This window comes from Dryobates pubescens, unplaced genomic scaffold (assembly GCF_014839835.1).
Source record: "Dryobates pubescens isolate bDryPub1 unplaced genomic scaffold, bDryPub1.pri scaffold_56_arrow_ctg1, whole genome shotgun sequence".
NCBI classification, from domain to species: domain Eukaryota; kingdom Metazoa; phylum Chordata; class Aves; order Piciformes; family Picidae; genus Dryobates; species Dryobates pubescens.
Window position 1 is genome coordinate 131,917 of NW_026530778.1, and position 24,750 is coordinate 156,666.

General features: G+C 50.1%; 2 protein-coding genes across 2 annotated transcripts; both read right to left on the bottom strand.

Annotated features, from left to right (window-relative positions):
* Nucleotides 1-1,198: 1,198 nt before the first annotated feature.
* LOC128899767 (olfactory receptor 14A16-like) lies at nt 1,199-2,140 on the bottom strand. The gene has a single exon (XM_054179449.1). It carries the CDS (start codon nt 2,129-2,131, stop codon nt 1,199-1,201), a length of 933 nt encoding a protein of 310 aa, XP_054035424.1. The 5' UTR covers nt 2,132-2,140.
* Nucleotides 2,141-14,883: 12,743 nt separating this feature from the next.
* LOC128899769 (olfactory receptor 14A16-like) lies at nt 14,884-15,725 on the bottom strand (the record flags this gene model as incomplete). The annotated part of the gene is made up of 1 exon (XM_054179451.1): nt 14,884-15,725. A coding segment is annotated over one exon (834 nt), but the record flags the coding sequence as incomplete, so codon positions are not given.
* Nucleotides 15,726-24,750: the final 9,025 nt, after the last annotated feature.

Genomic DNA, 24,750 nt, shown 5'->3' on the forward strand with positions numbered 1-24,750 from the left:
CTCTGCCCATCTGTCCAGCCTGTCGAGGTCCCTGTGCAGAGCCTCTCTACCCTCCAGCAGATCAACTCCTGCCCCCAGCTTGGTGTCGTCAGCAAATTTACTGATGATGGACTCAATGTCCTCGTCCAGATCATCAATAAAGATGTTAAAGAGCATGGGGCCCAGCACTGGTCCTTGGGGCACACCACTAGTGACTGGCTGCCAGCTGGATGTGGCACCGTTCACCACCACTCTCTGGGCTCAGCCTCCAGCCAGTTCCTAACCCAGCTCAGAGTGCTGTTGTCCAAGCCATGGGCTGATAGCTTGGCCAGGAGTTTGCTGTGGGGGACAGTGTCAAAGGCGTTGCTGGTGTCCAGGTAGACTATATCCACAGGTACTATTAGCCAAACACCAAACTCAAGTGTGAGAGGCAATGCACCAAAATGGACTCTCCAGACTGTCTATTAGCTGAGGAAGGAGGTGGATGTGGAAAGTTTAATACATCTGATTGGTGCCTAAAGGTTGAGGACAATGGGGAAGCAGCAATAAATACAGCCACCAACAGCAGGGAAATAGCTCCTGGACCAGTCCAAACCTGGCAAGGACTGGAATGGGACACATTGTCTTGGTTGCCTGGTGGCCATGGGTCAAATGAGAGTCATTCTTCTCTCTTTGTGCAACAGCAGCTCTAATCTTTCTGCCATGTCTGATACCCTGCTTTGTATGGCTTATCCATCCTGCAGCCAGGCAGGTGCAGGTTGTAGCCATATCAAGTGAGCCAGAAAAGGCTACAAAAAAGAGCAGTATGATGTATCTGCAAATAAGACCAACATTAGAAATGAGCCAAGAGGAAAGGATTAAGTTAATGGGGAATGAATTTTGTGAAGACAACTATTACATAAAGAAGAGGAGGGATTGGTGGGATCAAAAGGAGGGAGTGTCTTTACAAAGGAAGAATTGGCTAAGAGGCAGTTAGAAGAGAAAGGGAGGAACCAGGCAGTTCACCTTCTCTATGTGCATGCAAATCTCAAAGGGGCCTCTGCTAAGTCCCTTCCCTTGAACCTTGCTGTAAATCAGTAGGGGTCTGTCCAAAGACAGCAGACACTGAACACAGCCTGAACTGCTGAACTTTTAGGCCAGAGCACAACAGCAGTAGCCAAAAGAGAGAAACCAGACTGTGAGTGACATCAGATCTGCTCTGCAGGAGAAGACAAAGAGTTTATTGCTGCTGAAACCAGCCAGGGATCAGTTGGCTCAGGGCATCCTTGAGCTCCTGGTTCCTCAGGCTGTAGATGAGAGGGTTCACTGCTGGAGGCACCACTGAATACAGAACTGCAAGCACCAGATCCAGGGATGGGGAGGAGATAGAAGAGGGCTTCACGTAGGCAGGGATTACAGTGCTGACAAAGAGGGAGACCACAGCCAGGTGAGGCAGGCAGGTGGCAAAGGCTTTGTGGCGTCCCTGCTGAGAGGGGATCCTCAGCACTGCCCTGAAGATCTGCACATAGGACACCACAATCAACACAAAACAGACAAAGACTAAACAGACACTGGCCACAAGAAGCCAAAGTTCCCTGAGGTAGGATGTGGAGCAGGAGAGCTTGAGGATCTGGGGGACTTCACAGAAGAACTGGTCCACAGCATTGCCCTGGCAGAGGGGCAGGGAAAATGTATTGGCTGTGTGCAGCAGAGCATAGAGAAAGCCACAGGTCCAGGCAGCTGCTGCCAGGTGGAGACAAACTCTGCTGCCCAGGAGGGTCTCATAGTGCAGGGGTCTGCAGATGGCAACGTAGCGATCGTAGGACATGGTGGTGAGGAGAAAATACTCTGTAGCAATTAGGAATATATAAAAGAAGACCTGGAGAACACATCCTGTGTAGGAGATGGCCCTGGTGTCCCTCAGGGAATTGTCCATGGATTTGGGGACTGTGGTGGAGATGGCACCCAGGTCAAGGAGGGCAAGGTTGAGGAGGAAGAAGTACATGGGGGTGTGGAGGTGGTGGTCCCAGGCTATGGTGCTGATGATGAGGCCATTGCCCAGCAGGGCAGCCAGGTAGATGGCCAGGAAGAGGCTGAAGTGCAGGAGCTGCAGCTGCCTTGTGCCTGGGAGTGGCAGGAGGAGGAAGTGGGTGATGGAGCTGCTGTTGGACATTTGTGTCCTTTGTGCACAGTGCAGAAGCCAAAAGGCAAAGGCAGTCACAAGTCAATGGAGCACAACCAAAGCCATTTCTCAGCCCCGGATACAGAGACTGAAGTTTTCTTTTTGAGGAGACCTCCCTCCAGCTCTGTTGCTGGACTCTTGTGCTGACTGAGCCTACAGAGAAGAGCAGAGACTCTTCCTGCTTCCTGCTGCTGAGTCAGTCCTTCTCTGCAGCAGGGCAGTGCTGGAGGCAGCAGCAAGCTCTGCTGTCCACTTTCAGATGGAGGAGTCCCAAAGCAGAAAGACTTCTCAGCATCTGCCAGTGCTAAGGAGAGAGGGTAGAAAAAGGCAGTTCCTGAATGTTTTGGGCTTTTGTACTCCAGCTGCCCACATCTCACCCCCAGAGTGTTCATGGCTGTCACAAGTTCTCACACACAGCATTTCTGCCGCCCTCAGGGGGAGCAGAGAGAGCAGAAGCCTGCAAGGCAGGAGACTGCCTGTGGCTCAGAGCAGAGTGAGGGGAGCTGCTCTGGCCCTGCTGCTACTTCCCCACTTCTCTGGGCTTGTGCCCTGCTGAGCTGGAGGTGATCACACTCCCATGTGCCCCTGAAAAGCCACCAGACCCTGCTGAGAGCAGAGGGATCCCTCACAGACCACTCAGTGTCTCAGCCTCTCTGAAGGTCTCAGCACCACACTTGCAGCCCAGCACACTCAGGGCGCATTGCAACACCCAATGGCATTTCCTCTCCTGTGGCAGCTCTGCCTCTGCTGCAGCTCTGGCTGCAGAGGAGGTGCTTTACACCTTGGAGCCCATGGCCCTGAGGCTTTTCTCTGGGGAAGAGGAGTCCAAGGGCCTTGCTCAGAAGCAGGTTCTGCCCTGGAGGGGATCAGATGGAGATGTCTGAATGCTCCCTCCCACAACATTGCTGGGTTCAGTTTCTTCTCCTTCCCTGATCAGATCCCTGCTGCCTGGAGGTTGTCACCCTGGCAGGAGTGTGCTGTGTGATGGATTTGCCCTGTTCACAGAGCCTAGTCCAGCTCCTCTGCACTCACCTACAGAAACCTGCCTGTTTGCAGGGCACTGGCTGGGAGCATCCTGATGAGTCCAGACAGGGTGCTGCTGGTGCTGTCCACAGGCAGAGGAGTGGCTGAAGGCTCTTTAGGAGGCTCCCAGCGGACCTCCTGACCACTCCAAGATACACCTCCCCAGTTTCAAGGACTTGTTCCAACTTGAATGGTCCTTTGCTACCTCTCACTCCCCACTTTCCCTTGTCCTCAGAATAGGAAACTGCAAACACAGACTCAGGAACTCTTCTCTCTTTAGAGCAGACCCTGCTTGGACCTTGTCCTTGAAGCATCCCTTTGGAAGTTCCCTGGTGCTGAGCTGCAGCTGTGAGCAGCCCTGACCCACAGAATAGCCTCTCCAGAGCAGAAGGACCCTGCCCCACCCTGCCCTGCTCTGCACTGCCAGGGGTGGCTCCATCCACCCACAGTTTCTCCCCACAGCCAGCATCAGCTGTGGCTGTGCCAGCTTCAGAAGATTCCTCTTGGAACTGCACCTGAACCGCCCTGCACCCACAGCCTCACAGTGTCAGTGACTGCAGTGACTTCTCCTCCAGTGAGCTCTCAGCATCCTCCCAGTCCTGGCCACCTCGAAGCTCTCTCTGCCCCCTCATCTCTCTGAGATCCTCGGGCAGTATCCTCAGCCCTGCTGTGCTGTGCAGAGGAGCTGCTCCTGGCCAGAGATGTCTCTGCAGCTCTGCCTGCTTGCCAGTAGCAACCTTCCAGCCCAGGAGCCTGGCCTGGCTCAGCACAACAGAACAGCCCAAGGCATTTAAAGGAGCCCTCTGGTGGCTTTGGTGCCAAGTCCATGAACCGCAGGGACTGAGAGGAAGCTGATGAAACCTCTCCAGAAGTCAAAGTCAGATTCAAACTCTGAAGTTTCTTCTACTCTTAATGGGTCCCAGTGAACCATACTGGGAAAGGGTCCCCAAGGTCTGGTTAGAGCAGAAGGAGACAGTGGATGCAAGGGAAGCATCACTGGAGGCACTGAAGCATCTCCAGGCTGTGGGGAGAGCAGAGAACTGAGGCAGTGCTGACAGGTCAGGACAAGCAGCTAAAGGTGGCTCTGCTGCTGAAGAAACCTGGAGGGGTTTCATTGATCCAAAGGGCCAAGCCCTGACCCCCAGCCCCTGGCAAGGCAGATCCTGTCCCTCACCTGTGGCTCTGCTGGGGGCAGTGGCGAGTGAGGATGAGCAGTGAGCAGGGTAGGACCTTGTCAGGTTTTGCTATGATTTGCTGGTGAAAAGTAATGAACTGTACCTTTAAAAGTACTTTTTATCAGATGCTTTGTGCAATAAAACCCTCTCCAATTAGCTGCAGAAACCTTGGCAACAATTAGATGTTCAGCAGTATTTAATGAGCCCCATGGGGTATTTTGGGGCTGATTACATCATCCTTGGGTACTGCCAGGAGACTCTGCCAAGGTACTGCCAAGAAGCCTTTCAAGAAGTCCAAGTCAGAAGCAAACTCCAAAGTACCTTGAAGCACTGATTGGCCTCACTGAGGCTTGTTACTGACAAAGGCCCCCCAGGGACTCGTTAGAGCAGCTTGTTAGAGGCCAGGATTGCAGGGAGACAAAGGCAAAGTAGAGGGGATAAAAACTTGCCTTTAGTCTAGGAAGCAGAAAGGCCAAGCCCTGACCACTGCCCTTGGACTAGAAGAACCCCTAGAAGAAGCTTGAAAGAAATCTTTCTCCTCCCAGGCCTTGGTGGTAGAGGCAACTGCCAGAGCCAAGGGGACAAAGACCTTGTTCCTATTGGGCCTCAGCCTTGCCAGAGCCCTTGGCCCTCCCTACTGCAGCCTGTCCTACACTGTCCCACGCCTGCAGCTCTTTCCCTTCAGGCTGCTGACACCAATCTTGCTTCCCCCGCCAGATTTCCCCCTGCCATTTCCATCCCTTCCCTGAGCTGTCTCAGCTCTCCCTGCCACTTCCTGACACCTCTGGATGGCCTCATGCATAGCAGCTCTGCCCTTTGAGGGATATTTCTTTGGCCTCATCTCCACTCTGAATCTTCCAAGCTGCTCTTTGTGGAGGTTTTGGTCTCTTCCCACTCCCCAGAAGAGCTCTATTCTCTCTGAAATCAGCCTTCAGCCATGTGCACACTGCTATGGCAGTGCCCTGAGCCTCTGTGGTGGTGAAAGGAAGTTCAGTTCTCTCCCGCACACAAAGAGACCATGGCTAACTCAGTCAGATAAGCAAAATAGATAAGCTATATTTACAAGCAGGATGAATTGCAGATGAATATATACACAATATACAGTATTTACTATATATACAGAAATATACAGCAAAGAATGTAACACAGAAAAAAAACTTTCCCTCCTCCAGCCAGGAGGGTCTCCCTCTCCCCCTACCTCCCTTTTGTCCAAAAAAAGGGTTAGAAAGAGAGAAAGGTCATTATTAAGGAGGAAATTCTGTTAGCTCAAAGCCTATGCAAGAATTAGTTTCTTATCTGGTTAGTTGAAGATCAGCACCTGCCAGCACAGACCGAACACAGCTGTTGCTCAGAGAGACTGAAACAGACAGACTGAACTGAATGAGATTCAAACTGAACTAAAACTAAAAATTTAAAGTTGCATTCTACCAATCTACCAATGAAATTCTTTTAGGTTGATCTTTTTTTTTCATTCTTCCACCAAAACATTCAGCCAGAGTGTTCCAGGAACTGTCCCTTTCTTGAAGGCACAGCCTCAAATGGTCACAGTCCACCCCTTCTAAACAATCTCATTGGCTGTTCGTACTGTCCATCCAATCCAAAACAATATTTACAGTTCGGAAGAAAAGTTCGTAGTCCGTTCTGGCTATCCTCAGCTGTAGATGATTCAGAAGTCCAAGAAAATCAGGAAACAAGAAAAGAGAAAACAGTTTGTCTCTTCACAGATGAAGCAAAGAGAAGGGATCAGGGACTCTCAGTTGACTCAGGGCTCTCAGAGTTCTCAGGGTTCGTGCACTGTAGATTCCTCAGGGATTCTTCCTTTGGACGTGATGTATCTGTACAACAGTCTGAAATTAAACTCTCTCAGCTAAAGTTAAATTTCTTTGTGGAATACACTGAATTTCACCATTCTCTTGATTTACCCAATAAGTGTGACCAGGACCTTCTGCTGAAACCACCTCTCGGACAGGTTTAGCCTCTCCTGAGGGCGAAAATACCCAAACAGTTTTACCTAACAGGTTCTTTTCTCTAACAACAGGAACTCTATCACCTTCTACTTTCTGTAGCAGATCTGAACGTGCTGGTCCAGCTCGGTTCACTGAACCTCTATTATTCACCAGCCAGGTTGCTTGAGCTAAATGTTTCTCCCAGTTTTTCACAGATCCACCTCCCATGGCTTTGAGAGTGGTCTTCAGCAAACCGTTGTAGCGTTCAATCTTCCCTGCAGCTGGTACATAGTAAGTGTGATTGTTTGAGGCTGTGCCTTTAAGGAAGGGGCACACTGGCTAAATGCTTATAAAATATTTTGGTATCCTAAATGAATTTCATTGGCTGGTCTAGGGGGGAGGTGAGATTGGACCCAGCATGGCTGGGACTTTCTCTCAGTCTTCCTTCCTTCGCTGTCCCTTTCAGCTGGACTGCTTCTGGGCCTCTGGCCAACTAAGAGGTAAGAACTAACTCTCCTGTACCAGGCCTCTGGTTTTTTTCCCCTGTCCTGCTAACCGCCATGTCTCCTTTTCTACCTCTTTGGGGGGAGAAGGGAGGTAGGGGGGTGAAGGGGGCACAGGTGGAAGCCCCTCTGTGGGTGGTCTGGTTTCTGGTTGAGTTCATTTGCTGTATATTCCTGTATATATTGTAAAATCCCTGTATTTGTGGTGTTACATGTAATCTGCTTCCTATACATGCTTGTAAATACATAGTCTGCTTTTTTTCTAATTACTGAGTTAGCCACGGTTTCTTTCTCAGTGGGGGAGGGAAAGCAGAGCCTTTCCTTTCAACCCACCACATTCCTTTTTTTTTGGCTCACCGATGTGGGGCCTGGTAATTAAGTTGATTTATTGCTCGTCTCAGCCGGAGAAACGAAATGAAGGTGCTGTGGGTTTTAGAATGTTTTGTTGCCCATTCAGAATCTGATTCGTCAGTTGGAGAGTCAGAAAGTCATCAGCAAAACTCATTCACCTTTCAACAGTCCAGTGTGGCCTGTGCAAAAGCCGAATGGAGACTGGCGTCTGACAGTGGACTACCGAGCCCTGAATGAAGTAACTCCGCCTATGAGTGCAGCAGTACCAGACATGATGGAACTCCAGTATGAGCTGGAATCCAAAGAGGCCAAATGGTATGCTACCATAGACATTGCTAATGCCTTCTCTATTCCCATAGCAGAGGAATGCAGGCCTCAGTTTGCTTTCACCTGGAGAGGAATCCAGTACACTTTCAACAGACTGCCAATGGATCCACAGCTGGATCCACAGCTCAAGCATCTGTCATGCAGTGATCCATGATGCTCTGGAGGAAGGTGGTGCTCCAGAACACATCCAGTTCATCAATGAGTCTTCGAGAAAGGTAACAAAATCATGGATATTCTTCTGAATGCTGGTTTTGCCATCAAGAGAGACAAGGTGAAAGGTCCTACCACAGAGATCCAGTTTCTGGGAGTGCAGTGGCAGGATGGACGCAGACACATTCCAGTGGATGTGGTAAATAGAGTCTCTACCATGGCAAATCCCACCAAGCAAGAAACTCTACGTTTCTTGGGGATAGTGGGATTTTGGAGACTGCACATTCCTGGATGCAGTCAGATTGTGAAACCTCTGTATGATGTGACTCGAAAGAGAAACAGTTTCCACTGGGGACCTGAACAACAAGCAGCCTTTGACCAGATAAAGCAAGAAGTGGTACAAGCAGTGGGTCTGGGACCTGTGCGAGATGGTCCAGACATTAAGAACATTTTGTACATGGCTGCAGGTGACAATGGTCCAACCTGGTGCTTGTGGCAAAAAGCTCCAGGTGAGACACATGGACGACCTCTTGGTTTCTGGAGTCGAGGTTACAGAGGTTCAGAGGCTAATTATACTCCAACAGAAAAAGAGATTCTAGCTGCCTATGAAGGAGTAAAAGCAGCTTCTGAAGTAATTGGAACTGAATCACAACTTTTCTTATTTCCTGATTTTCTTGGACTTCTGAACCATCTACATCTGAGTATAGCCGGAATGGACTATGAACTTTACTTATGAACTGTAAATATTGTTCTAGATTGGATGGACAGTACGAACAGCCAATGAAATTGTTTAGAAGGGTGGACTGTGACCATTTGAGGCTGTGCCTTTAAGAAAGGGACAGTGCTGGGACACTCTGGCTGAATATTTTTGTAAATATTGATACTCTAAACAAATTTCATTGGTAGATTGGTAGAATGTAACTTTAAGTTTTAGTGCAGCTGGAAGTTTCCTCAGTTCAGTTCCTCTTCGCTCTCCCTTTCCAGCCTGTCTGCTTCTGGGCATCTGGCCAGAAGGGCCACAGATAACAGATAAGCATTAATCCAGCACTAATATTTCTTGCTACTAAAATTCTTCTTTTCTAATAATTGCCTCTCTGTGGTGGTTTGAAAGGAAAGGCTCTGCTTTCCCTCCCCCACTGAGAAAGAGACCACGGCTAAACCCAGTCGGAGAAATGAGATTATATTTTACAAGGAAACAGATTATATGTAACACAACAAATACAGGTATTGTACAATATATACAAGAATATACAGGGCCTGAACTCAACCAGAAACCAGACCCCCCACAGAGGGGGCTTCCCCCTGTGCCCCCTTCACCCCCCTACCTCCCTTCTCCCCCAAAAGAGGTAGAAAAGAGATGTGGACAGTTAACAGGGCAGGAAAGGAAGAAAGGCCTGGCACAGGAGTTCGTATCTTATCTTAGTTGGCCAGAATACCAGAAGCAGATCCAGCCGAGAGGGACAGCGAAGAAAGGAAGACTGAGAGAAAGTTCCCAGCTTCCCTGTGTCCAATCTCACCTCCCACCTCAACTTGGCTAATGAAATTCATTTAGAATACCAAAATATTTTATAAACACTTAGCCAGTGTGCCCCTTCCTTAAAGGCACAGCGTCAAATGGCCACACTCTCTAACCCTCTTTGGGAAAAAAGGGAGGCAGGGGGGAGAGAGAGGGAGTACAGCGGGGAACCCCCTCTGTCCAGAGGTTTTGTTCCTGTTATCCTTCTTGCCTGTATATTTCTGTATATATTGTAAATTCTGTATATTTTTGTACATAAATTCCCTGGGTCTCAAATAGCTTTGTAAATACAGCATTCCCTTTTGCTTCACTGGCTGAGTTAGCTGTGGGTTTTCCTTACTTCTTCTTAGTGGGGGAGGGAAAGCTGGACCTTCTCTCTCAACCCACCACAGCTGTCAGTTCGTGGCTTGGACCGCAACACTCTGTGCTGGGTTAGGAACTGGCTGGAGGGCCAAGCCCAGAGAGTGGTGGTGAATGGTGCCACAGCCAGCTGGCAGGCAGGCACTAGTGGTGTCCCCCAGGGATCAGGGCTGGGCCCCATCCTCTTTAATATCTTCATTGATGATATGGGTGAGGGGGTTGAGTTAGTCATCAGCAAATTTGCCTATGACACCAAGTTGGGAGCAGATGTTGATCAGTTAGAGGGCAGAAGGGCTCTGCAGAGGAACCTCTACCGTCTGGACAGATGGGCAGAGTCCAACAGGATGGCATTTAAAAAGTCCAAGTGCCAGGTGCTGCACTTTGGCCTTGGCAACCCCATGCAGAGCAACAGGCTGGGGTCAGCATGGCTGAGAGCTGCCAAACAGAGAGGGACCTGGGGGTGCTGATTGACAGCAGCCTAAACATGAGCCAGCAGTGTGCCCAGGTGGCCAAGAGGGCCAATGGCATCCTGGCCTGTATTAGGAATAGTATGGCCAGCAGGAGCAGGGAAGTCATTGTGCCCTTGTACTCTGCATTGGTTACGCCACACCTTGAGTACTGTGTCCAGTTCTGGGCCCCTCAGTTTAAGAAGGACATCGAGACACTTGAATGTGTCCAGAGAAGGGCAACAAGACTGGGGAGAGGCCTTGAGCACAAGCCCTATGAGGAGAGGCTGAGGGAGCGGGATTGTTTAGCCTGGAGAAGAGGAGGCTAAGGGGAGACCTCATTGCTCTCTACAACTACCTGGTGGTTGTATCCAGGAAGGGGTTGGTCTCTTCTCCCAGGCAAGCAGCACCAGAACAAGAGGACACAGTCTCAAGCTGTGCCAGGGGAAGTTTAGGCTGGAGGTGAGGAGAAAGCTCTTCACCTAGAGAGTCATTTGTCATTGGAATGGGCTGCCCAGGGAGGTGGTGGAGTCCCCATCCCTGGAGGTGTTCAAGAGGGGATTGGATGTGGCACTTGGTGATATGGTCTAGTCATGAGGTCTGTGATGACAGGTTGGACTTGATCTTTGAGGTCTCTTCCAACCTTAGTGATACTGGGATACGGTAGGTTTCCAGCCACCCTGTACTTGCCTCCACCAAGGTCAGTAGGTGCTGTTTGCCACTGTGAGACTGAGGCAGGGTGATGTAGTTGATCTGCCAGGCCTCTCTGTACTTCTATTTCTACCATCTCCCCCCATCCCACAGAGGCTTCATGCACTTGGCCTACTTGATGGCAGCACAGATGTCACACTCAGGGATAACCTGTGAGATGGCCTCCAGAGAGATCTCCACTGATCTGCCCCCAGCCCACCAGGATGTGGCATCTCTCCCTTGGTGGCCAGAAGTGTCCTGGGCCCAGTGAGCTAAGAACAGCTCACCCTTGTGTTCCCAGTCCAAGTCTATTCGGGAGATTTTAGCAGCCAGATCTGCTTGGTGCTTGTGCTTGTGCTCCTCTGTGACTCTGCTCTTGGGGATGTGTGCATCCGTGTGTTGCACCTTTATTGGCAGCCTGTCCGGCGGGCAGCAATGTCTTGCCGCAGCTGAGCAGCCCAAACAGGCTTCCCTTTCCTCTGCCACCTGTTCCTCCTCCATTCTTTCAGCCACCCCCACAAGGCATTGGCTACTATCCAGGAGTCAGTAGAGAGGTACAGCACAGGCCAGCTCTCTCATTCTGCTATATCCATGGCCAGCTGGACAGTTTTTCCCTGTGCTTGATGACTGGATCGACCTTTTCTATCCCTTGCTTCCGCCACTTGCTTTGTTGGGCTTCAGACAGCTGCCTTCCATCTCCACTTGCTGCCTACAAGTCGGCAGGACCCATCTGTAAATAGAGCACAGCCCTTCTCATTATCAGGGAGATCATTGTATGCGGGAGCCTCCTCAGCATGGCTCACTGTCTGCTCTAGTGGCATTCCCAAGTCAGCACCCTCTGGCCAGTTGCTGATCACTTCCATCATGCCAGGGTGTTTGAAACTTCCCATCCGAGCTCGCTGAGTTATCAGGGCCATCCACTTCCTGCAGGTGGCATCTGTGGCATGATATGGGGTTGAGCCTCTCCCTTTGAACATCCAGGTCAGGGCTGGAAGCCTTGGAGCTAGAAATAGAGGTGATTCAGTCCCAATGACCTCACAGGCAGCCTGCATTTCCTTCTCTGTTGCGCTGTAGTTGGCCTTGGAACCTTTGTAGCCCTTCCTCCAGAAACCTAGGGGCCTGCCCCTGGTTTCACCAGGAGCCTTCTGCCACAAGCTCCACGTAGGACCATTCTCACCGGCCGCAGTGTACAGCACATTCTTGATCTCTGGTCCAGTTCCAACAGGTCCCAGAGCCATAGCCTGGACCATGTCTCATTTGATCTGCTTTAATGCTACCTGCTGCTCAAGTCCCCACACTAAATCATTTTTCTTCCTTGTTACATGGAAGAGAGGTTTCACAATTTGGCTGTACCTGGGAATGTGCATTTTCCAGAAGCCCACAAGCCCCAAAAAAGACTGTGTCTCTTTCTTATTCGTGGGTTGCACCATAGTGGCTACCCTGTTCACCACCTCCTGAGGGATGTGGCAATGGCCATCTTGCCATCTAACACCCAGAAACTGGATCTCCTTGGCAGGCCCTTTCACCTTGCTTGTCTTTATGGCAAAGCCAGCTTCCAACAGGATATCAGTTATCCTTTTACCCTTCTGGTAAACTTCCTCTGCTGTCTCACCCCATACAATGATGTCATCAATGAACTGCAGATGCTCAGGGGCTCCTCCTTTCTCTAAGGCAGTCTGGATCACCTCATGGCAGATGGTTGAGCTATGGACCCAGCCCTGAGGCAACCCATTCCATTGGTACTATACTCCCCTCCAGGTGAAAGCAAAGTGTGGCCTGCATTCTTCTGCAATTGGAATGGAGCAAAAGGCATTAGCAATGTCACTTGTGGCATACCACTTGGCCACCTTCGATTCCAGCTCATACTGCAGCTCCAGCATGTCCAGCACGGCAGCGCTGATCGGAGGAGTCACTTCAGTCAGGCCACGGTAGTCTACAGACAGTCTTAATGCTGCTGTTCATCTATGAAAAACTTGTTTCAGATGTGGGCAGCTGGGACATTAGAAGAAAACTTGTCCACAAAAAGATAATGGGTATGGGAACCTGTTCCTCTCTGGCCCCTATGCATGGTATAGTAAGAATGAAACCTCACTAAACATGGCTGCTTTGGGTTTAATAACCCAAGACCACCTCCTCCCCAAGAAGTAATTCAGGAAACAGGGAGCAGAGTGCTGTGGGAGCATGCACACAGACACAAGTGCCTCCCCACAGCATCTTTCAGGCCTATGGGGTCACTTGCGAGCAAGAGCCAGGGGCAGCGCTGGAGTGGATGTCACCACAGACATTTCACTCACCATAACACATGAAAAGGTGCATAAAGGCACATGGACCTGTGGGACATGGGCTAAAGGCCTTACACTTAGGAAGATCTAGCACTACCTTACAAGGACTTTTTGTGCTCCCAGGGGTGATAGATTCTGATTGCCAAGGACAAATCTCTGCCATGTTGTGGACACCGTCCCCTCCAGTACCTATCCCTGCAGGGAGTCAAATAGTACAGTCAGGGCCTTTTACTGCACAGGTCCTGGCAGCTGAAGCCCAGGAAAGGGGAATGTGAGGTTTCAGTTCCACAGGGAAGCCTGAAGGCTTTTGAGCACTGACTATTTTGACTGCTCAGCCAACGATGACGTGTATGCTCAGAGCAGAGAGTGAACAGCCTAAAGAGGTGACAGTTAAGGGGTGATTGATACAGGTGAGGATGTTACAATCATATCCTCCATGCATTGGCCTTCGTCCTGGCTGACAATGTCCACAGCAGCTGCTGTGCCAGGAGTTGGGGACACAACCAGTCCACAAAGAGTGCTTCCTGTCCAGGTGGTAAGCCCTGAGGGGCAAGTGGCTACTGTTCATCCTCACATAGCTGCAGTGCCTTTGAATCCATGGGGTCAAGACATCTTAAGTATGTGGAGGGTGAATATCACTACCAACGCCCAGGATTTTTAGTAGGGGCCACTATAATTAAGGGCACATGTAGGCCTACTATCCCATTATGGTGGCTAACATTGACCCTTGTGTGGATGGATCAGTGGCCTCTACCCAACGAAAAACACAGAGCCATCAAAGACCTGCTAAAGGAACTGCTGCAGCAAATCCATTTCGAATCATCTCAGAGCCCATGGAATACCCTGGTCTTGTAATTAAGAAGAAAATCAGGGACGTGGAGGCTGCTTCAGGACTTCAGACAAGTGAATAATGTACTGGAAAGTATAGGTTCTTCACAGCCTGGAATGCCCTCACCAGCAATGATGCCTGAGAAATGGAATATCTGTATTATTGATTTGAAAGCTTGTTTCTTTATCATCCCACTGAATCCTGATGATGCTCCAAAATTTGCCTTCACAGTCCCTGTGACTAATAATAGTGAACCCAGTCAGAGGTATCAGTGGACTGTGTTGCCTCAAGGCATGAAAAACAGCCCCACAATTTGTCAATGGTATGTAGCACAGGCATTATCACATGTCAGAGCACAATATCACACCATGTAGTGCTACCACTATATGGATGCTGTGTGAATTGTTACACAGACAGAGGATATGTTGAGTGCAGTTGTGCCTAATGTGACAGAAGTGTTGAGGAAATATGGGTTAGAAATAGCCCCAGAGAAGGTGCAGCACCAAGCACCTTGCAAATAATTGGGACTAAAAAACTTAGATGAAGCAATGCAGCCACAAATGATACAAATACAGCAATCTGTGACCAGCCTTAATGATTTGCAGAAATTACTGGGAACCATAAGCTGGGTAAGCTAGGTCTTAGCACAACCCTGCTAGCTCCCTTATTTGACTTAGTGAAAGGAGACCTTGACCTTTTGTCTCCTCGATGCTTGACTGCAAAAGCACAACCTGCACTGAAGCAAGTGGAGCTCTCCATTGCCATGGGAACAAGCCCATCGGGTAGCAGAAGCAGCACCTGTCAGCATTTATGTGCTTTTCTCCCAAGGTCATCCTCTAGCTCTCATAGCACAATGGAATGGACACAGGACACATCCTTTGCATTTTCTGGAAGGGGTCTTTTTATCATTTTGCCCAAAGAAAACAGTGAGTAGTCAAATTGAACACACAGGGAGCACAGCTCCTCATGTCTGCAGCCTCTGGGTCACAGCAGACAGGACAACACTGAACCAGAAAGGGTCTGAAGAAAGACATTTGTGTGGGAACAGCATTCTCACAAGGGGAACAGCCCCAGCAGCAGCCAGAACTCCAGCAGCCAGGCTGGGCCTGCACTGAGTGACATCAAAACTGCTCTGCAGGAGAAGACAAAGAGTTTATTGCTTCTGAAAGCATCCAGGGATCAGTTGGCTCAGGGCAACCTTCAGCTCCTGGTTCCTCAGGCTGTAGATGAGAGGGTTCACTGCTGGAGGCACCACTGAGTACAGAACAGACACCACCAGGTCCAGGGATGGGGAGGAGATGGAGGAGGGCTTCAGGTAGGCAAAGATTACAGTGCTGACAAACAGGGAGACCACAGCCAGGTGAGGGAGGCAGGTGGCAAAGGCTTTGTGGCGTCCCTGCTGAGAGGGGATCCTCAGCACTGCCCTGAAGATCTGCACATAGGACACCACAATCAACACAAAACAGACAAACACTAAACAGGAACCGACCAAAATTACCCAAAGTTCTCTGAGGTAGGATGTGGAGCAGGAGAGCTTGAGAATCTGGGGGATTTCACAGAAGAACTGGTCCACAGCATTGCCCTGGCAAAAGGCCAGTGAAAATGTATTGGCTGTGTGCAGCAGAGCATAGAGACAGCCACAGACCCAGACAGCTGCTGCCAGGTGGAGACAAACTCTGCTGCCCAGGAGGGTCTCATAGTGCAGGGGTCTGCAGATGGCAACATAGCGATCGTAGGACATGGTGGTGAGGAGAAAATACTCTGCTGAAAGCAAAAAGACTGAGAGAAAGACCTGAATAATACATCCTGCATAGGAGATGTCCCTGGTGTCCCTCAGGAAATTGTCCATTGATTTGGGCACAGTGGTGGAGATGGCACCCAGGTCAAGGAGGGCAAGGTTGAGGAGGAAGAAGTACATGGGGGTGTGGAGGTGGTGGTCCCAGGCTATGGTGGTGATGATGAGGCCATTGCCCAGCAGGGCAGCCAGGTAGATGGCCAGGAAGAGGCAGAAGTGCAGGAGCTGCAGCTGCCTTGTGCCTGGGAATGGCAGGAGGAGGAAGTGGGTGATGGAGCTGCTGTTGGCCATCTGCTGCTTCTGGCCATGAGGCACGTCAGTAGAGAAGGAGACAGGGACAAGTGAGAGGAGACTTCTCTCAGCCCAATCAAAACCACTCCCCACAGACCCTCCCCTGTCACACAGACACCTGCTGCTCTTTATTCTCAGGGACCTTCCTTCAGCTCCAAGGCTGGAGCACTGCTTGGTCCTGGCTTAGGGTAAAAGGCAAGAGTGGGAGAGCTCCCCTTGGACTCTCTGTCGCCCTGCTCTGCACCTCAGCTGGAGGGTGACCATGCTCCCATGTCACCCTGAGCAGCCACCAGACATTGCTCAGAGCAGAGGGATCCACCACACACCACTCAGTGTCTCAGGGTCTCAGCATCCCACCTCTAGTCCAGGAGACACTTGGCTCAGTGTCCCCTGGAAGGCAGCACAGCCTGGATGGACACCTCAAGGACACAGCCAAGGCATGACCATGACAGCTCCTGCAGTCAGCTCACTGCCAGCCTCACAGCCTGCACTCCCCAGAGCTTCCCAGGCTGGAGGACATCTGGGACACCTCATTGCTGTGGCTCCACCTGCACAGGAGATCTCCCAGTGTCTGTGCCTGACTCTGCAGCTGAGGCTTCCATGCCCAGAGAGCCATCAGCAACACAAAGAGCATCTGAGACAGGCAAGGAGAGGGACAGACAGACACTCAGGAAGGGCCTCAGTTGAGGAGTGTAGGCACTTGGTGAGGTTCCCAGTAAAGCTCTGTGTGATGGTTTAAGAGGCTCAGCCCCTGCTCTAAAGGCACAACTGAGTTTTCCTCCTCACCAGCCAGGCCAGAGACAGTGGAAGCAAAGATTCAGGAGACCAGAGCCTGGGTCAGGACCCCCTGGCCTGAACATAGTCATGAAAAGTCCCCCTGAAAATGTACTTGAATTGAGCTGGAGCTGAGAGCAGCCCTGAGCCACACAGTAGAATCTCCACAGAAGGAACCTACCCTGCACTGACCTGCCTTGCCCTGTCAAGGGTGGCTCCTTCCAACCACAGCTTCTCCCCAAAGCATCATGAAGAACTCCCTGGGCTGCTTGAGAGCTGAACCTGACAGGCAGCAGAGTCCCTGCCCCAGCACACAGCCCCAGATTTAGGAGATGCCTCCAGGAACTGCAGCTGCACTGCCCTGCAACCATAGACTCACCCTGTCAGCAACTGCAGTGACTTCTCCTCCAGTGAGCTCTCAGCATCCTCCCAGTCCTGGCCACCTTGAAGCTCTTTTTGCCTTCCTCATCTCCCTGAGATCCCCTGGCAGTTCCCTCAGCCCTGCTGTGTGGTGCAGAGGAGCTGCTCCCGGACAGGCCTCCATCATGCCAAGGAGCCTGGCCCAGCTCAGCAGCTCAGGACCAGCCCAAAGAATTTAAAGGAGCCCTCTGGTGGCTTTGGTGCCAAGTCCATGAACCTCAGAGACTGAGAAGCTGATGAAACCTCTCCAGAAGTCAAAGTCAGATTCAAACTCTGAAGTTTCTTATACTGTTAATGGGTCCCAGTGAACCATACTGGGAAAGAGTCCCCAGGGTCTGGTTAGAGCAGAAGGAGACAGTGGATGCAAGGGAAGCATCACTGGAGGCACTGAAGCATCTCCAGACTGTGGTGAGAGCAGAGAAGTGAGGCAGTGCTGACAGGTCAGGACAAGCAGCTCAAGGTGGCTCTGCTGCTGAGGAAACCTGGAGGGGTTTCATTGATGCAAAGGGCCAAGCCCTGACCCCCAGCCCCTGGCAAGGCAGATCCTGTCCCTCACCTGTGGCTCTGGGCTCTGCTGGGGGCAGTGGGGAGTGAGGGTGAGCAGTGACCAGGGTAGGACCTTTTGACAGGTCTTGCTGTGGTTTGCTGCTGAAAAGGAATGAACTGTACCTTTAAAAGTAGTTACATAGAATATACATAGAATACATAGAATAAACCAGGTTGGAAGAGACCTTCAAGATCATCGCGTCCAACCCATCAACCAATCCAACACCGCCCAAGCAACTAACCCACAGCACCAAGTACCCCGTCAAGTCATCTCCTAAAAACCTCCAGTGATGGCGACTCCACCACCTCCCCAGGCAGCCCATTCCAATGTGCAATCACTCTTTCTGTATAGAACTTTATTCTAACATCCAGCCTGAACCTCCCCTGGCGCAGCCTGAGACTGTGTCCTCTTGTTCTGGTACTGCTTGCCTGGGAGAAGAGACCAACATCCGTCTGTCTACAACCTCCCTTCAGGTAGTTGTAGAGAGTAATAAGGTCACCCCTGAGTCTCCTCTTCTCCAGGATAAGCAACCCCAGCTCCCTCAGCCTCTCCTCGTAGGGCTTATGTTCCAAACCCCTCACCAACTTTGTTGCTCTTCTCTGGACTCGTTCCAGCAAGTCAACCTCCTTCCTAAACTGAGGGGCCCAGAACTGGACACAGTACTCAAGGTGCGGCCTAACCAGTGCAGTGTACAGGGGCAGAATGACCTCCCTGCTCCTGCTGGCCACACTGTTCCTGATGCAGGCCAGGATGCCATTGGCCCTCTTAGCTGCCTGGGCACACTGCAGGCTCATGTTCAGCCTACCATCAACCAGCACCCCCAGGTCCCTCTCAGCCTGACTGCTCTCCAGCCACTCTGACCCCAGCCTGTAGCTCTGCATGGGGTTGCTGTGGCCAATGTGCAGAACCTGGCACTTGGATGTGTTAAATCTCATGCCGTTGGACTCTGCCCATCTGCCCAGCCTGTCGAGGTCCCTCTGCAGAGCCTCTCTACCCTCCAGCAGATCAACTCCTGCGCCCAGCTTGGTGTCGTCAGCAAATTTACTGATGATGGACTCAATGCCCTCGTCCAGATCATCAATAAAGATGTTAAAGAGCATGGGGCCCAGTACTGATCCCTGGGGCACACCACTGGTGACTGGCTGCCAGCTGGATGTGGCACCATTCACTACCACTCTCTGGGCTCGGCCCTCCAGCCAGTTCCTAACCCATCGCAGTGTGCTCCCATCCAAGCCATGGGCTGACAGCTTGGCCAGGAGTTTGCTATGGGGAACGGTGTCAAAGGCCTTGCTGAGGTCCAGGTAGACTACATCCACAGGCCTCCCCACATCCACCAGGCAGGTCACCTGATCATAGAAGGAGATCAGGTTGGTCAGGCAGGACCTGTCCTTCCTAAACCCATGCTGGCTGGGCCTGATCCCTTGGCCATCCTCTAAGTGTTGCTTGATTGCACTCAGGATGACCTGCTCCATAATCTTTCCTGGCACTGAGGTCAGGCTGACAGGCCTGTAATTCCCTGGCTCATCCAACCTGCCCTTCTTGTGGATGGGTACCATGTTGGCCAGCTTCCAGTCAGCTGGGATCTCTCCAGTGAGCCAGGACTGATGAAAAATAATGGAGAGTGGCTTGGCCAGCTCATCTGCCAGCTCTCTCAGCACCCTAGGATGGATCCCATCTGGTCCCATGGACTTGTGGGGGTCCAAGCTGCTGAGGAGAGCTCCTATCACTTGCTCATGGAACACAGGGAAACCATGCAGCTCCCTGGCTCCCTCTGCCAGTTCTGCAGGCCAGCTGTCTGGTAGACGTTCTTTCCAGCTAGTAAAAACTGAGGTAAAGAAGGTGTTAAGTACCTCTGCCTTTTCCTCATCCTGTGTTACAACATTTCCTTCCATGTCAACCAAGGAGTGGAGGTTGTCCCTGCCCTTCCTCTTGCTATTAATATATTTATAGAAGGACTTTTTGTTGTCCTTCACATCAGAGGCCAGTTTAAGTTCCAAATATGCTTTTGCCTCCCTAATTTTCCTCCTACATGCCCTAGCAACCTCTTTAAACATTCCATGGGTTGCCTCACCTTTCTTCCAAAGAAGATACACCCTCTTTTTTTCCCTTAGTTCTATTAAAAGTTCATTACACAGCCAGGCTGGCCGTCTGCCCCGGCGGCTCCTCTTCCGGCACACTGGCACAGCCTGCTCCTGAGCCTTCATCAGCTCTTTCTTGAAGCAGGTCCAGCCCTCCTGGACCCCTTTATTTTTAAGGGCTTTCTCCCAAGGAACCCTCTGAATTATTTCCTTGAGCAACCTGAAGTCCGCCCTCCGGAAGTCCAGAGTGGAGGTCTTCTTGCTGCCCCTCTTAGTTTGACCAAATACCGAAAATTCTATTATTTCATGGTCACTGGCCCCTAAACAGCCTCCGACCACCACATCACCCACCAGCCCTTCCCTGTTGGTGAAGAGGAGGTCAAGCAAAGCCTTGCCCCTCGTAGGCTCACGCAGCACCTGGGATAAGAAGCTGTCCTCCATGCAGTCTAAGAACCTCCTAGACTGTCTCCTCTCTGCTGTGTTGAGATCCCAGCAGATGTCAGGCAGGTTGAAGTCGCCCATAAGGACAAGGTCAGGAGATCTTGAGACAGCCTTAAGCTGTCTATAGAATGCTTCGTCGACATCATCCTCCTGGTTGGGTGGTCTATAACAGACTCCAACCAGGATGTCTGCCCTACCGGTCTTCCCTCTAATTCTTGCCCACAAGCATTCAACCTGATTGTCCCTAATCTCTAGCTCAATGGCATCTAGTGCCTCCCTGATGTACATGGCCACCCCTCCACCCCTTCTTCCTTGTCTATCTCTCCTGAAAAGCCTGTAGCCATCAATTGCAGTGCTCCAGTCATGTGAGCTATCCCACCACGTCTCTGTGATGGCAACTACGTCATAACTTTCCTGCTGTAACAAGGCTTCCAGCTCCTCTTGTTTGTTTCCCATGCTTCGTGCATTAGTGTACATGCACCTCAGCTGGGCTGCTGGTTTGGCCTCTGACCCTAGCTTACTGCCCCCAGACTCTTGCCTGAGGGGACTAGTTTCAGCCCCTCCCCCCTTCGAAACTAGTTTAAAGCCCTGTCGATGAGAGCTGCCAGTTCCCTCCCCAGAATCTTTTTACCTTTGGGGGACAGGCCATTCTCATATACTGTGACCTTTCCCCTTCTTTGTGCAATAAAAACCTCTCCAATTAGCTGCAGAAACCTTGGCAATAATGAGAGGTTCAGCAGTATTTAATGAGCCCCATGGAGTATTTGGGGCTGATTACATCATCCTTAGGTACTGCCACGGGACTCTGCCAAGGTACTGCCAAGAAGCCTCTCAAGAAATCCAAGGCAGAAGCAAACTCCAAAGTACCTTGAAGCACTGATTGGCCTCACTGAGGCTTGTTACTAACAAGGGCTCCCCAGGGACTTGTTAGAGCAGCTTGTTAGAGGCCAGGATTGCAGGCAGACAAAGGCAAAGTGCAGGGGAGAAAAACTTGCCTTTGGTCTAGGAAGCAGAAAGGCCAAGCCCTGACCACTGCCCTTGGACTAGAAGAACCTCAGATCCTCAAAGCCAAGGCCATGGTGGCACAGGCAACTGCCAGAGCCAAGGGGACAAAGACCTTGATAGTGCTGGTCCTCTCAGCCTTGCCAGAGCCCTTGGCCATCCCTACTGCAGCCTCTCCTACACTGTCCCATGCCTGCAGGTGTTTCCCTTCAGGCTGCTGACACCAATCTTGCTTCCCCAGCCAGCTCTCCCCCTGCCATTTCCATCCCTTCCCTGAGCTGTCTTAGCTCTCTCTGCCGTTTCCTGACACCTCTGGATGGCCTCATGCATAGCAGCTCTGCCCATTGAGGGACATTTCTATGGCCTCATCTCCACTCTGAACCTTCCAAGCTGCTGGTGATGGAGAATGGAGTCAATATGAACAACCAATATGATCCAGTATTGTTGTAGTATTGTTCATTTATTAAGGAAACCTCTACTGCTTCTCTAGACTCAGAGAGCATCGTTGGCATAGCTTCATTGGTTCCCCACGAGTGACCACACATCGTGCTGTTATAGATTATTGGTGAAACTACTAATAACACGCAGGGTTGTTGATGCAGGTGTTCGTCCTGTTATTCCCAGATAACTCTCTGTGTGACTAGAATAGAATAGAATAGAATAGAATAGAATAAACCAGTTTGGAAGAGACCTTCAAGATCATTGTGTCCAACCTATCAATTAATCCAACACCACCTAATCAACTAAACCATGGCACCAAGCACCCCATCAAGTCTCCTCCTAAACACCTCCAATGATGGTGACTCCACCACCTCCTCAGGCAGCCCATTCCAATGGGCTTCCTAACCTCCAGCCTAAACCTCGCCTGGCACAGCTTGAGACTGTGTCCTCTTGTTCTGGTGCTACTTGCCTGGGAGAAGAGAACAACATCTGCCTGTCTACAACCTCCCTTAAGGTAGTTGTAGAGAGCTATAAGGTCTCCTCTGAGTCTCCTCTTCTCCAGGCTAAGCAACCCCAGCTCCCTCAGCCTCTCCTCATAGGGCTTGTGTTCCAAACCCCTCACCAACTTCATTGCCCTTCTCTGGACACGCTCCAGCAAGTCAACATCCTTAGCTACTGTGGTGGTGACAGAAAGCTCAGTTCTGCCCCCCACACAAAGAACCATGGCTAACTCAGTCGGAGAAGCAGAAATGGATACTTACAAGTAGGATGAAATGCAGTGAATGTATACACAATATGCAATATTTACAATATGTACAGAAATATATAGCAAAGAACATAATACAGAACAAAACTCCCTCCTCCAGCCAGGAGGGTCCCCCCCGTACCTCCTCTCTCCCCCTACCTCCCTTTTTTCCTAAAAAGGGTTAGAGAGAGAGAAAAAGGTAATTATTAAGGAGGGAATTCTGTTAGCTCAAAGTGTATGCAAGAATTAGTTTCTTATCTGTTAGTTCAAGGTTAACTCCATCCCACACAGCTGTTGCTCAGACAGCTCAGACTTAAACAGACAGCCTGAAAAAGACAGACAGACTGAACTGAGATTCAAACTGAATGAAAAATTAAAGTTGCATTCTACCAATCTACCAATGAAATTCGTTTAGAATATTTTTGTTTTCAAAACATTCAGCCAGAGTGTTCAAGCAACTGTCCCTTTCTTAAAGGCACAGCCTAAAACGGTCACAGCTACCAGTGCCCTGCTTTAGTTACATGCTCCAGGCACAGCACTTTCACAAGAAGGGGTCGCCAACGATCAATATGATCCACGAAATCCAACTTTATTGAGCATCAGACACTTCTTATATACAGTAGCCTAGCTGCCAGCCCCACCTTCTGCGGTTAAACATCCTGCTTTCCCATCCTGATGAGATAATCACAAGAATTCTGTTTCACATTCTTCTTTACTTGTTATCGCCTGTAAGGGCGCAGTGACCTTGCTTTGGTGTCCTGTTATCCTTTGCAGGCAGCTGCAAGCACAGCTACAAGGCCATGGCGGCCTGGCTGCATCAACACACGAGCTTACTGTGAGCAGTAAACAACAAGATGGAGTCTGGCCTACATACTCTGCTCAAACTGTTGTTCCATAGAACCATGTCTTTGCAAGCCATTCCTCAACAATTCCCCCGTTTTTACAAATAAGGCCTTAAGGGTATTCCTTGAACGTCTTACATATACAATCAGGCTTAACAATAATCAAAATTAATACAGTAACACCTAAAAAAAACCATTAAAACCTCTTTATCAATTATCTCATCCATTGTCTGTCATGTTACATTTTTACTTTCTCTAGGATGATCAAAAATCACGAAGTGTTTAATGGCAGCAAGATTTCTTAAAAAAAACCCTGTAAAGGTAGATCTGGCCAGGCTCTAGCTTCACAGTTAGAAATCTGCAGATAAACAGCAAGAACAAAAAGAGCTTCATTGCTTTGCCCAATATAAAGCTACTCAAAACACCGTGTTTTTTGCTCATCCTAGTAACTCTCATAATGCATTCAGTTTACATTTTCCAAATTTACAGGTGTGCTGGGTTGAGGCAGCCCCCTCTCCCCACCACGGGCAGGAATAAAACACTCAGACAAACGGATTGCAAAAGTGATGAAAGTTTAAATAGAAAGCAGTGAATGTTACAGAAAACCCAAAGCGCAGTGACAAAGAAAGATCCCAAAGCAAACCCAGAGGCATCCCATCCCCACCTGAGGGTACACCCGAGACCCTCAGGGCTCCTTCTTCCCCCTCCCTCTGCTGGGCTAGTCTCAGCTGGCCAGGCCTGAGACTGCCCATCCCCCTGTGGCCTTGGGCCTAGCCAGGCCCAACGCCAACAGACATCTCCCCCAGTTACCGGCTGACGGAGGAGGAAGAAAAGAGAAAGTGCTAGGCCCCGCACTGGATCTTATAGTGGTGCAAAGAATCATGGTAGGAAATACACACAATTTCCTGTGTCCATCCCTCTGGGCTGGACTTCTGGACACAGGAAGTGAACACACCAGGGGGGCACCCAGCTCAAACTGCAACAACAGGTACAGGTTGTAATATCCTTTTATTAACCTCCCTTGGTGATAGATCAATTACATCCACTGTGTTCTATGGCATTCCAAGTCCTTAGCAAAAGAGACAATTCAGTCATTCAGACCCTTTTCTTTCTTCCATTCTTCTACAATATCTACATTTCCTTTAATAACTATAAAAGATTCAATAGTACAATTAATATGTTTCATAATACAACCAACAATTATACGGGCAGCTATAACAATTATAATACCAATAAGCAAAAAGCGTACAATTTCTTTAACTAAAGGTCCTAACCAGCTAAACCAACTACCAAACATAGAGCGTAGCCAAGAGTCAATCACACTATCATCTTCTTGGATCTTGACCGAGTGTTTTTCCAGCCAATCCAATTTTACGTGGACCGATTCGCCATGATCAGACAGATTGAAGCAACACATTCCATCCACATCTTCACAACCATGTGATATTGATACGATCGACGATGTGGTGTAGTACTTCACAGGTTAATACTCTCAGGCTGATTATCATCACAACCCATGTTATCCTCGGTTCCATCTTCTGGATTCTGTGCATTGAGTGGCGCTGGTTTCGTCCACCGGCTGGGCACCCAGTATGGTCCTTCAGGGGTAGAAACGCAGATACAACCACGACCTACA

Excerpts from the sequence above, each read along its gene's own strand:
- LOC128899767 (XM_054179449.1), bottom strand. The coding sequence starts at position 2,131 with ATGTCCAACAGCAGCTCCATCACCCACTTCCTCCTCCTGCCACTCCCA.